This window comes from Rattus norvegicus, chromosome 20 (genome assembly GCF_021556685.1).
Source record: "Rattus norvegicus strain SHRSP/BbbUtx chromosome 20, alternate assembly SHRSP_T2T, whole genome shotgun sequence".
Classification (NCBI taxonomy): domain Eukaryota; kingdom Metazoa; phylum Chordata; class Mammalia; order Rodentia; family Muridae; genus Rattus; species Rattus norvegicus.
In genome coordinates, this window is record NC_141553.1 from 9733294 (window position 1) to 9747033 (window position 13740).

General features: G+C 54.1%; 1 protein-coding gene across 1 annotated transcript in view; it reads left to right on the forward strand.

Moving 5' to 3' along the window:
• Positions 1-1764: 1764 nt before the first annotated feature.
• Glp1r (glucagon-like peptide 1 receptor) overlaps positions 1765-13740 on the forward strand; it is a 38002-nt gene continuing 26026 nt past the window's right edge. The window contains 3 exon segments of the mRNA NM_012728.2: positions 1765-1858; positions 7779-7875; positions 8834-8941. Coding sequence (NP_036860.2) covers positions 1781-1858; positions 7779-7875; positions 8834-8941 — 283 coding nt within the window. The 5' untranslated portion in view covers positions 1765-1780.

Here is a 13740-nt window from a genome sequence, read left to right on the forward strand (position 1 = left end):
CTACATAGGGGAGAGCTTGTCTAACAAAACAAAAGATAGCGCTCGGTCTGTGGTGTGGTGTTATTAGTAATAGAAACCAGAATAACGAAAGGTGCGTTACTTAACGATGCCCGTGACAGCCCAAAATAAAAAGTACCTTCCCCGGCCTCTCTTGGAACTAGGGGCGACTGTGTGACTAGATTCTGATGAACAGGTGGGGGAATTGATGATTGCTATCTTCAGGACATGTCCCTGTCGGTAATCAGCTGGTCCTTTCCTGCGGCTGGACTTTTGATGTCCTGATTGGTTCTGAAGCAAGCCACTTCGGGTCGTTTAGGTAGATGCTGGTATCGGAGAAGCTAAAAGATCTGGGGACCTTGATGATCAGAGAATGGCTGCTCACTCCAACCTGAGCTGAACCTCCAGCTTCGCTTTATATAAAAGCCCTAGTTATAGCGGGGATTTTTGGATAGAATTTTCTATTACTGACAACTAAACCGCCCAAGCCTATGTGGCACACACAGGGAACCTGTTTGACCTGGCCAGGACAAGGGAGTCAAGACAGAGCCAGCCAGGAGCATCTCCCTCTGAGAGAAGCCTGCCCTGCACCTGTCTCCTCTGATGCCCTCCAAGGGATTAAGTCCTGGATATATATATAGTTCCACTTCCCTCAGGACTTTGAGAAGCTCTGTAATCTCCAAGAGGTGCAACAATGTGCCTAACTCTCCCTTTCCTTCTAGACTAATCCATACCAGCCCCAGGCCTGTCCAGGACTGAGTAGAACCACACACAACTTTTCTTACGCTAGTTCATGGGAGGGGGGTTTGGCGGGGGCGTCCTCTTGCCTTCCTCAAGAGGTTAGCGCTATCTCTCTGCTTGCCTATCCTGCTTACTAACTCACGGAAGGAGTCTGGAGCTCTCTTGACCTGTACTGCGTGCAAGGGCAAAGGTGAAAAAAAAAAAATACCCCGCTACTAATGTAGTGTAAGGAGACAGACTGAAGTGCATAGGGAATGCTGGTCAGGGCGACCGTGGTCATACCTACACTGTAGCAGGCCCAGGGACTGCAAGGGGTGGACAGGGAGCATTTGGAAAGTTCTAGAAAAGCAGATCTCCAGCCTCGATCCTCTACACCCTGCAATTTCTGAAGTTTCCAGATACAAAGGACCCTGAGGACTCTTCTGCGATCTCCTGTCCTGTTTCCTACCGCCTTGACTACCATGCAGGCCCAGGAGGCTGGGCTTGGGAGAAGGAGAGGATTGGGAAGTAGGTGGCCCCCTGCTAGGCGGATCTTTCTTCCCTATAACTAGCAGCTTGTGGGATACTTTCCAGAAGTCTGACCAACACTGTGACCTTGTACCAATCCTACACCTTCACTGGCCTCAGTTTCCTTTTGGAAAGCACTGACTCGGTGGGGGCGTGGCTTTCCTTAGTTGAGGGGGAGCCTGGAGGAGATCGGGGTGCGGGGGTGGGAGGCGGGCCCCAATGGTCGCAGCGAGCTGGCCAGGCGCACGCACCACGGGCGCTCAGAGCTGGAGGCTCCACTCCTGCGGCTCCTAAACCTGAGTAGCGCCCGTGGGGAGCGCAGCACCGAGCATCTCCTGGCCCGGGACGCTGGCGGCCCGCCTGGCCCCCGACCTCCTGAAACCCAGGCGGAAGAGGCCAGGGACCCCGCCCGATCCCTCCCGCGGGCGGGCGGGGCGGCCCCCACGCCAGCTCCTCCCCCCGCAGCCCGGCAGGGATCAGTCGCGCCGCGCGGTTCCGCAGGTGGCAGCTATGACCCAGTCCTAAGCGCCCCGCCATGGCCGTCACCCCCAGCCTGCTGCGCCTGGCGCTCCTGCTGCTCGGGGCGGTGGGCAGGGCCGGCCCCCGCCCCCAGGTGAGTCCGGGGGACCGGGCGACAAATGGGAGGGGGACGCTGCGGTGTTCTGCAGGCGCCGGAGCTAGCGGAGGGGCTCCTGGACTTGATAGGAAACTCCAAGACCCCAGACGGGGGAAGCACAAGGCTCAGGGCAAAAAGAGACTGAGGAGTTGAGGAGTTCAGGTGGGGACTGCACATTGGGTGACTACCTCATTCTGAAGAGCCACCCCACTTCTCGGCTACAGCCGCTCTGCCAGGGCACCAGCTGCCCCGCGGTTGCCTTGCGCTGACTTCTGAGATCCATCCTTGTCCTCTATCACTTTCCCAACTGCTTCCCCAAACCCACTGGCTCCCTGCCTTCCCTCCATACCAAGGACCCCTGCGGGGCTGTCCCCTACACTCCCATCCTGCGCTCCCTTGTGTATGGGGTGCCCAGGAAGCTCTAGAGGACCGAAGGGGCCTGGTTGTAGAAACCCAGCTTCTTCCTCTCATCACTGGACCCTCGTCATAGTCTTTGACTCATAACCCCAGGGACCCTGCGTCTTGTTGTCCTTCCTGATGACCTCCCAGGTGGCACTGGCTTGCCACCCCCACCCCAGCCTCTGCAGCAAACGTGCAGCAGGTCCCTTGTTCCTTCTAGATCAGCCAGGCCCTCTCACACACTCAGCCAATACCCATCCCAGACCCCCTTAGATTAATAACCCACCAGAAAGCATACCAGGATACACGGGGACATCCTACCTCCTTGGCGTCTCCAAAGACTAGGTCACAGTTGGGCTCTTGTGGGCTCTTCTCTGACTCTTTTTGTCATGTTTGTGAATCCTGCCCCAGGCTCCTGTCCTGGCCATGATGCTCAACTGCTTGTGCAGAGGGGAGGGTGGTGGTTCAACTGTGCCCAGATACCCTTGGGTAGAAGAGACCCAAGCACAGGCAGCGTTCCTATATAGGGGAATACTTTATGCATCGTCTCCTGTGTCCACAGCCAGATGTGAAGGACTAAAAGCCTTTTCGGAGTGGGCCCGCATAGGCTTGAGTTTGGTCTGAAATAGGAGGGGTCAGACCTCACCCCTAAGAGTTGTGGGCGGAGGTGCCTCCCTAGGAAGATGCCAGCACTGTTGCAGCTCCCAGACCATTTCCCGGGTTAATCCTCTCCCTGTTCTCCAGGGCCAACGGGCCCCAAGAGACACCTTCCCAGTCCCTGGCACTACCTCACTGTTCCCCTGCAGGCCATGGCTTTCCTGGTGACATTGGGATCTTTCCAGAGCCACAGCTGCAGATTCTCTGCTCCGTTCCCTCCTGGGAGCCAGGAAGGTGGGGATTTGAGCCTCCTGGTCCCAGGCTGCTGTGGGCCACATTTGCAGATTAGGCTGAGAGCGAGGGGACAGAGCCAAGCTTGAGGCCTTCCTGTTTTCTCCCCCTCCCCAAAACCCCCTTCCCTAATGTCAAGCACCTCAAACCTTACTCCAGCCCTGGTTTGTAAGAGCAGAAATACAGGCACTGAAGAGACACGCTGGAGCTTTTGATGGGGTGCCCTTGTTATGGGGGTACTAACATCTCCGGCAGCCGCAGAGTTGGTGTGTGTGTGTGTGTGTGTGTGTGTGTGTGTGTGTGTGTGTGTGTGTGTGAAGGTTAAATTGCAATAATTACAATACAACCCCCACAGACACCGGAAAGACTCAAGAATAGATTTTGTGTTTTACTTTCTGTCTGTGATCAGAATGTGTCTCTCATGTCACTGCTGGTGGTGTGGGGTGAGTGCTTAGAAACAGGGTTCCCTAGGTGAAGTGGTCCAGCAGCCTAGGAACTGGGAAGCAAAGAGAATGGGACCCCAGCTCCTGGCTCACGCCTTCCTCCAGGGGGCCATGAAGGCTAAGCGAGGAGGTCTGGTGAGGGTAGAAGTTGCTTCCCTGTAAAATAAGAAGTGTTTGAGCTAACTTGCACCAAATGTGACCTAGGCTGCTCCAGCGTGCTTTCTGGGAAGGACCACTCCTCCCTCCCATTCCTTTTTACCCTCAGACCCTCCAGGAGGGAACTGGGCTACTGGGACGCTAGGCAGGCATTTGACACTTGATGTTCCAATCAGGTGGAACTGGGTCCTGAGGTCAGGTCTGATCTTAGCTGGAACTATTCAGAAGGGCCCTCATGACCCTAAGCCTCAGTTTCCCCATCGGTAGGACCCTAAGGTCTGACGTGGAGGGATGGAGGGACACCAAGAGGACCCATTTCTCAAACGGCAGCTTGAGGCCTCTGGGAGAAGTGTCCTTTGGAACCTGGCATGTCCCCAGGCTGCAGAATACAGCCTGGTGCAGGGTGGTTGAAAGACCCTGGCCTCTGTACTCCAGCAAAGGGCTATGGAGGCTGAGGCTCTGGCTTGAGCTGGGTAGACTTTGTCCCTAGCTGGGCTTCCTTCCAGACACTGACCCAGCATAGAGCTGTCCAGGAGCAGCCGAGAAACCACATCCTGTCTTCCAGTGTCTGGTGCACCTGTCCTTCAGCAAATTCCTCTGTGTGTGTGTGTGTGTGTGTGTGTGTGTGTGTGTGTGTGTGTGTGTGTGTGTTTACACAGAGATGTATATGACACAGAGATAGATTTGGAAATAGGTGTGCAAGGTATGTGAGGCCCTCTTTCTTTTTGTGTTTGTTTGGGACCCTTTGTTGTCACAGTCTGGGTGGCTGTCACCATGTATGCAGCAACATATTAGCGTGTAATCACTAACAGTTATGTGATTACACATATGTCCAACAGTTTATGTGCTTGTGTGTGTGTGTGTGTGTGTGTGTGTGTGCATGCACACACACCTTGCTGTCCTGCCTGTGCTTTTGGGAAAATATGGGATTGTATGTAACAGCCTGGTAGGTGAGTGGGGATTTCCTGGTACGTGTCTATGTAGGAGAGAGATACTGTGCTTGTGACAGTGTTTATATGTGTGATTGTGTGGGCCAGGTCTGTGTGTGTGTGTGTGTGTGTGTGTGTGTGTGTGTGTGTGTGAAGGTTTCATCATCTGCCCGTGTGCCTGGTTGTCTGTGTGTGGATGTGGGCACAGGAGACTCAATGTCAGGGTCTCAGTGCTAGGAACATCCCTGAGGGTATGAGGGGTACAGCCTGTGACAGTGTGACGTGAGAGGTTACCTGAGTCTGACCGAGTGGCCTGTACCTTGCCTTGCCCCGTCCGTCTGGGTCAGCTATCTTAGGAATGGCCTTAAGAAAACAAAACGTGATCACAAAAATCTACGGCTGAGCACTGAGAAACGTGATCCAGGCTCTGAGAGGGGACCAGGAGGAAAAAGAATCTGCGGGGCTGTGCCTAGCAGGGAGGCACTAGAAATTATCTTCAGAGCCCTGTTTGCTCCTGCCGAGGGGTCCCCCCCTCCCTCCTTCCTCCTCCAGTAGTCAGGTGAGACTGAGCTCTCTTTTCTCCTACCCCTCAACCCAACCTAAAAGATTGCCAGGAAAGGAAAAACTCTGGCGTGTGTTCACGCTCATGCTGAGCTGAGCCGAGCCAACGGAAGATGCCCTGTGTCATGGTTCAGGGTGCGGACAGAGCAGACAGAGCACACCGTCCGTCCACGGGCTGTGAACTCCTTGATCTTCCTCTCTTAGGGATGACCCCCTTCTCCTTACAGTCCCCTCTGCTATTGCCATGGTCACTTTTTTTTTTTTTGTCCCCAAGCACTCTGGAACCTCAGAGGTCCTCCTGTCCCCAATTTCCTAGCCCTGGGATTAAAAGTAGGTGCCACCCTGCCCGACTTTTGACCTGGGTTTTGGGTGTGGAATTTCAGCCTTCAAGGGTTTGCAGGCCACACTTTATGCACTGAGCCACTTCCCCGGCTGCTCACCGCTACACCGTTCTCCTTACTGTGCCTTCCTGTCGAAACGACCACCTTCCTCACTAAGCCAGCCTCCATTTCCCCTTCCCACACCTCCCTTTCTTCTCAGTCCCTAGATGACCCCTCAGGTCAACACTGAGACCTGGCCCGACCACTCCCTGAGCGTGTACACGCGCTGCCTCCTTACAAAATCTGTCCCGCAAAGCACTCAGCCCCAACTTCATGCAGACTTCCTGAAGACTTCCAGGACAGTCTCTACACATCTCTAGATTTCTCACGTCTCCTCTACTCTCTGCTGTGGAAACTTGTCACTCTGGGGCTTTGGGGGGAAGACAAGGTCTTGTCCTAAGAGGGCCTCAGGCCGGAGCTAAGTGTCATAGGTCCACTCGGCTCTTAGTCAGAGTGTCTCTGAAGCTCTCACGGTCATCAAGGTCCTGCCTTCAGCCCCATCCCCTCCTCTGCATTGGGTTCTTGGGCCTTCTTCTCACTCCCCAGCTTGACACCTTGCTTTTCGGCCACTTTCCCTACTAAGAACAGACACGGTGTTCCCCTTGTCCCTGCCAACCTTCACCTGCTCCTCTGCCCTCAGGGCACTGAGGAGAAAGGAGGGATATAATGGAGAAGGGAGTGAGGGAGGTGATACCAACCCACCGCAGCTTAGGCTTAGTCCGATGAGTCTGTATCCCTCAGCAGTGGCTTCGAGCACAGTCCACCTTTGCTGTCGCCACGTCTGGTTTCCCTTTCTGAATTCTCCAAGCAAATACTGCTGACCTTTGCTCTCCGGAGAACATTCACTTCAGAGATGTCGGTGGCATTCAGAACAAGCTTGACCCACTCCCTACCCTCAAACACCCCCCTACCCCACTTCTGGAACTTTCCGTGTCACCAGGAACAAGCACACGCCACTGCGTGTTGTTCTGTGGTGATGTCCTATGAAGTAGGATTCTGCTCAAACCAGGGCAGGCTCCCGTAGAGTAGGAAGGAGAGAGAGCCAACTCCCACAGGCCACTCCCTCTGACCCCCAAGTACACACTGCGCACGGTAACAGCCCGAGCTCTCTTGTGTGCGCACGTGCACATACACGCATTCACGTGCACGTTTCGTCCCACGTAGATCCCAACTTTAACTCGAGGGGGCCCCCCCGATCATTTTGACAGCTATCACTTCCAAATGGGCCATATTTATAACCTTTAAGATGTTCGCGAAGTGAATTGAAAAGCACCGCAGCTCCAGGCTAGCTAGAGGAGCGCTCGGAAATAAGCAGAGGGGACATGCTCAGTGGAGTGGATCTGTTACAGCCTCAGAAGCTTAGTACCTGTTAAACTTACTCAGGCTCCCATCCCTCTGTCACGGGTAGGTGGCCACCTCCCAGTGCAGGCAAAACTTGAGCGTTCTGGAACTTTACTTACTGTCTTCTCCCTGTCCGTTCTCAGTATTCCTTCTCTTCCTGGGGTGTAGAAGCCAGGCTGCATCTCAGGTCTGTGTTGCCTTAGAAGACACACTGTGTGGGGGAGGGGGGTGGTCAGCGGCCTTCCGAGGGCAGCAATTGAGTCTATGGGGAGGAGTGGGCGACAGTTCTGGTTCTCTCTATAAGCCCTCGGTGAGACCACATCCTGCATCCTCTGGTGCTGCAGGTTAACCGCTAAGCTAGGTGACTGTGTGCTAGCCTTAGCTCTCGGCCTCCCGAGATGCTGCATGTGCCTTCGATGGAGCATCTCTCGACTCTCCTAGAATGGTTGGGAGCAAGACATCTCCAGGCTGGCTGCATGGCCAGACATCCGGAGGGAAGGGGAGGAGCCCCAGGCTGTGATGCAGCTGTCCCTCAGGAAGTCTCTCCTTGTTGAGGGTAGATGAAGGGCAGCTGGGACTGTGGCTGAGTCACACGCTCTCCCTCTACGTTCTCCTTCACCCCACCTCCTTAAGCATTCATCAGTTAGACGCTTCTGGGGTACTTACCCCACGGCAACCTTGTGCAATCCTCTGGGCAGGATAAACACCCCAACAGGCCTAGATCCCCACTGGAGGTTAAAAAACCAAGAGGGTGGGAGTCAAGTGGGACCAGAAGGGGCTGCTGAAGCCATGGGGCTTCTATTTCCGCTTTCCCTCATAGGGTGCCACGGTGTCCCTCTCAGAGACAGTGCAGAAATGGAGAGAGTATCGGCACCAGTGCCAACGTTTCCTCACGGAAGCGCCACTCCTGGCCACAGGTGAGTCTGGATGAGGCCTCACGCCTGTGCTCCCGCACCCCTCCAAAGAGGCTTTGAAGGTCCCAGTCCATAGCTGGTGTTGTCTGTCTGTCTGTCTCTCTGGAATGGAATCTCCCTGGACCTCTGTCCTGGTGACTACACTACACTTCACTGACGTCCTCCTGCCCCCTCCCCCTCCCACTTCCCATCTGTTTTCTCACAGGCAGCTTTGTGGGTGCTTTTATTACTGTCTTTACCCCCTCCCTCCCAGAGCAGGACCCCCATTTTCCATTCTGTGTTTTCCCAACCTCTCCTTAGCTGTGTACAGACTGACGCGTTTATAATCGGTCCTTATTGTTTGAGACAAGCTCAGGCTAGTTTCCAACTCACTCTGTAGCCGTGAATGATTTTGAACTTCCGATCCCCCTACCCCTACCTCCCAGGCGTTGGTATTACGTGCCCGTGCTTACCATGGCGCCTGGCTTATACAGGGCTGAAGGCTGAACCTGGGGCTTCATGCACGCTGGACAAGCATTCTACCGGCCAAGTCAACAGGAGTAAATCTTTAGGGGAGTGTATAAGGTGGTTTAAAGAATGCAACATTGGAGTCAGTTGGGCTTGGGTTCAAATCCTACCCCCGATCACAACAGTGACCTGGGGAAGGTCTCCTCAGCCTCAGGAGCCAGCATTTCCCTCCCATGTGTGAAGAACGGCTCATAAAAATATCTCATAGGAGCCATTTGTTGAGTCCTTGCTACAAAGTTCCGTGGACCGGGGGATGGCTCCATTCCACAGAGGAGAGCATACAGTTGTTAAGGAAATCACTTAAGGTCCTGCCCTTGATGAGTAACGAGATCCCTCCTTGGCCCCTGCCCCGTAGGGAGAGTGCTCAGTCTCCAGTGAGGTGGGGGGAATATAGCTTCCAGTGCTGGTCGGGAGGCTGGGTTGGGACTCAGAGATGGCTCTACTGCTTCTGCAGGTCTCTTCTGCAACCGAACCTTTGATGACTACGCCTGCTGGCCAGATGGGCCCCCAGGTTCCTTTGTGAATGTCAGCTGCCCCTGGTACCTGCCGTGGGCCAGTAGTGGTGAGTGTCCCCCACCCCTGCCTGATCCCAGGATGCTAGGGCAGGATGGGGCATGGTTCCCCTTCCTTTGGGACCCAGTTGCTGTACCCGAGAATGTCCTCAGGCTTCCCGGAGGGTAGACCACCTGCTTATGGTGGTGGTCGGATGGTCAGCGACGACAGGAGTCGGAACTGTCAGAGGTGTTCTGAGTCCGATGTTTGTGTGGCGGGGGTGGATAGGACTTAAGACAGCAATAGGACCCTTCTGACCTGGTGGTCAGCAAAGGATGCAGGAGGGAAGAACAGATTGTGGGGGGGCAGGAAGGTACCTATGGGGTGTTGTTTCTCTGGAGTGTGTGCATGTTTGGTGTATGTGTGTATGTGCATGTGTGAGTGTGTCTGTGTCTGGTGTATGTGCATGTGTGTGCATGTGATGTGTGTGTGTGTATGTGAATGGTGTATGTGCATATGTATGTGAGTCTGATATATGCATGTGTGTGTGAGTCTGGTGTATGTGTGTGTGTTTTTATATGTCTGGTATATGTGCACGTGTATGCCTGTGGTATGTGTGTGTGTCTGGTAATGTGTGTATGTGTGTCTGGTGTATGCATGTGTGTGTGAGTCTGGTATATGTGTGTGTGTGTTTTTATGTATCTGGTATATGTGCATGTATGTGTATGTGTCTGGTAATGTATCTGTGTGCATGGTGTGTGTGTATGTGTATCTGGTATATGTGCATGTGTATGTGTGTGTGCACATGTGTGCATATGTGTCTGATATATGTACATATGTGTGCATGTGATATGTGTATGTGTGCATGTGGTATGTGTATGTGTAAAGGGTATATGTGCACGTATGTGTGTATGTGTGTCTGGTGTATGTGCATGTGGTGTGTATGTGTGTGCATGGTATGTGTGTGTGTATATCTGGTGTATGTGCGTGCATGCATATGTGCGTGTGTGCGTGCGTGTGTGCCTGTGTGTGTGCGTGCGTGCGTCCGTGCCTGTGTGTGTGTGTGTGTGTGTGTGTGTGTGTGTGTGTACATTACCTAGAGGTGCTGCCTTGGCATCTCCTGGCACTTTTAAAAGGTTCACAGGGGGGGCTGGGGATTTAGCTCAGTGGTAGAGCGCTTACCTAGGAAGCACAAGGCCCTGGGTTCAGTCCCCAGCTCCGAAAAAAAGAACCAAAAAAAAAAAAAAAAGGTTCACAGGGAGCAGTGCCCAAGGGCATGGTGGGTTGGCCCCTCACACCTTGTCCAGCCTACTTCTGCCTGAAGGGAGACTCTACACAGGGAAAGATCTGACTGGGTGGGTGGGAGAGTCCCTCCCTCCAGAGCCCTGCAGAGGGCCATGAGTGCAGTGGTAATTTCCGTGTCTACTGCTCCATCCCAGTCCCCATGCAAGGCTCCATGGGGGACAAAGGTGTCAAGCGTTCTTGCTGGAATGAGGGGAGAAAAGACACTCTGTGTGTGTGTATGTGTGTGTGTACATGCATGCACACACGTGTGTGTTCATATGTGTGCAGGTACATATCTGTTACAGGTGTGGGGGTCTATAAGTATGGTGCACCATGTAGAGACCACGAGGACAATTTTGGGCTGTCCCCACAGATAGCCACCTTTGACTAGACGGCCTTATTAGGGAATCCCAGGGATCCACTTGTGGTACCCCCTTTCTTACATGAATGCTGTGGGGCTAAACTTAGGTTCTCAAGCTTCCACGGGGAGCGCTTTACAGACCCAGCCATTTGCCCAGCCAAGAGAAGATGCTAATGAGGTAACAAGGGTTAATACATACTGACTATCCATGTTCAAACCTGTCCTAATAGCTGCCTTGGGGATGGGCTTGTCTATATGAGGCAACCGGAGCCCCAAGAGATTTAAGCCTCTTGTTCCAAATGAGCTGGTGACCCATGGAATCCTGGGTACTCTTCTTAGCCATTTTCCTCAACAGAGACCAGCCTGTGAGCAAGCATAGGAATGCAGTCAGGCTTGACGAAAGCCAGGGGGTCTTCTTGGAGGAGGTGTCCTGGTGGTTCAGACATGATCTTCAGCACAAAGTAGGGTCTTAAGGGACCCAGGCGGGGGTCTTATAGTGAGGCTCCACCCACCTCTCCTGTTCTACTCTGGACAAAGCAGATTCTAATCGAGGCAGGCTCCCAGTGGCTCAGCAGAGGCCCTTCACTCAGAATTCCTTAGCGCCCTTTGCCTGTGGACCAGCAAGACACTCACTTGTTGGGTCCCGCCCACAGCTCTCTGAGACGATTCCTCCCATTTTCCCTCTTGATGAGGAAGCTAAAGGACAGAGACACAACCATGGCCTTCCCAAGACGCACAGCTTGGTTCAACAGACCTGGGCATCAGTCTGGGAGGTTGGGTGAGGATCAGCATTTTGTTGTTCGGTTGTGGAGCCACCTTCCCGGGGAGCTAGGTAGCGCCTCGGCCCTGGGTCTGGAGACAGATGAGTGGCCTGAGCGGCCTCCATCGGCTGGGGGCACGTTAGTACGGGCACTGGGATCCTACCCTTTTCCTCTGAGCCAGGTCGCCCCGTGGCTCTGCCTGTTGATGACGCGTGTGGCTGTGCGGTCAGGAGCGGTTGCTAGACCTCCCTGTGTTTGGGTTCGTAGGCTCACGCAGGAGCTAGAGCAGAGCCAAGCGACGTGGACGGGAAAGGATTAGAGATCCTGGGAGGGAAAAATAAGTCTCCATTCATTTTTTTCCCCACTTGCCCTACATACATACTTCTCACCTTCCTACGTGGCATACACGGTCCCTGCCTCTAAGATTTGGGACCTCAGCTTGGGCATCCTGGCTGAGCCTCTAGACCCCAGGGAGCCAGGCCCGGGACAGAGCCTATCACTCAGCACTAAGCGACCCCAGCTCTGCCTGTGCTTGCGACTCCATCCATCACCTTTAATTTTATTTGAGCAGGAAATAGGTCCTGGTGGTGCCCGTTTATGAGCGAACACGGTTTTATTGCTTTCTCCATGAAGATAACGGCCTCGCACAGGCCTCCGCCGGCCACCCTCCCTCCCTTCTCACCAGGCTAATTTACTCCTTCCCACCCGTTTTTTGACACCCAGATCACCACCAGTTCCGCCTCCCCCTCTCTGGAGTCGGGGACCCCCAGAGACACGATGAGCTAGGGGCCTTGCGTCTCCGGAGCACTCTTAGCCTGCCTCAGGGAGCAGCTAGTGGAGATGCCTCACAGCCTGAGCCCCGGACAAGGAGACGACAGGGAGGCCTTGTCTCTGGTGGGTTCTCTAGAAAACATGCCCAGTGGGGAATATGAAAGGAATTTAACGGAGCTCAGCACCCCCAAAGGCCTGAGGAGAAAGAGTAGGCTTGGAGCCAGAGGTCCTCAAGTTGGCTGGAGTTAGGATAAAGAGGCTGTGACTGGAGCCCCAGACTCTGGCAGAGACCCCAGACTCTGGCAGGGGAGGGGAGAGAGAACAATGTGCAAGTTCTTTCTCTGTCATTTTAGTATCTTCTGCCGGTGTTGCCTGTTGACCAAACCCAGTAGTGACAGGCCAGAATTGTATGATGCAGGACTAAAGCCTTCTGGGGTTGAAAGCAAGGCAGAGGAGTGGGGATGGGGGGCTCAGAAAGAACTACATTCAAACCAATGACTGCAGCTGATCGTAGCTGAGCTATGTCCCTGTCAGGAGCTAGGGACATGCTTGTGTGACTTATGTCAGGGAGCTGTATGGAGCTGGAAAGGTCAACTTTATGGCCCAAGCAGAGACAGGTGGGGGGAAGTCAGAGACATCTTTCTTGACAGGTGACATTGGGGCCGGACAGGGAGGACAGTCATAGGCAGGGTGGGGAGGGGGGATGCTCAGGGAGCACTTTGAACATGGAGTTAAGACCTCAGGCCTCAGAGGCACACAAGGTCCCAAGAAAACCATTCCAGGTCTTGCAGTCGGACCCTTGTTGTGGACTCGGGACCCCCGGACAGTGTAGAAAGAGCAGAAGCAGGGGAATGGGGAGAGGACGACGTTGGGAGGGAGAGTGGTCCACAAGACAGGAAGATGAGGTTTCTGCCTCCTTCTAGCCATCTCAGGCCCTTGGCAGCTTCATTTTCCCTCCAGCAGGGACCCAATCCTTCCACGTCAGCCCGGTCTCATTAGCGGCCCTCTCCGGGTTCCTACCTGTTTGTTAGTTTAACTCTAATTATATGAGGGTCATAAAATGCTAAGTGGCCTATCACTCAGGATTCTCAGAAACTCTGATAGGTTGTCTCCCCTGGGCCTGGGAGCTTTTAGAGCAGGCCAGGGTTACCAAGGGGAGACTGAGGCCCAAGTTAGGCCTCACAGGATCTCTGGCCTCTGGGGGAGGTAGCAAAGCCTCCACAGTTGTGACTGTCAAAGATCTACCACACCCCAGGCAGCTCCTGCTCACTCTCCTGGGAATCGTATCCATTTTATAGGTGAGGAAAGCTGAGAGCCAGAGAGGTGGCGTCACACCGCCAGTGCCACAGCTGATTAAGAGTGGAACCAAAAAAAAAAAAAAGAGTGGAACTTGAGTCTGGACCTTCAGAACCTGGCCTTTTCCTAAGTCTTGATCCTCCAGGCCTCTCTGTGTTCCTCAACCCAGAGCTGGCCCCCATATAGGAGGGGTGCCAGCCTTACTGAGCCTCATCATTTTCATCTGTGAAATGGGCCCCCCTCCCACACCCCACGGCCCTTGCCGGCCACCCCTGTTGCTAGGGTGCAGGAGCTAATAGATTTGTGAGCGGCTCTCCACAGCGTTGAGTGCCCGCCATCCACGTGGAAAGGGCGCTGTTTGATTACAGACGCCGAGACAGCTTCCGGGAGGCGAAG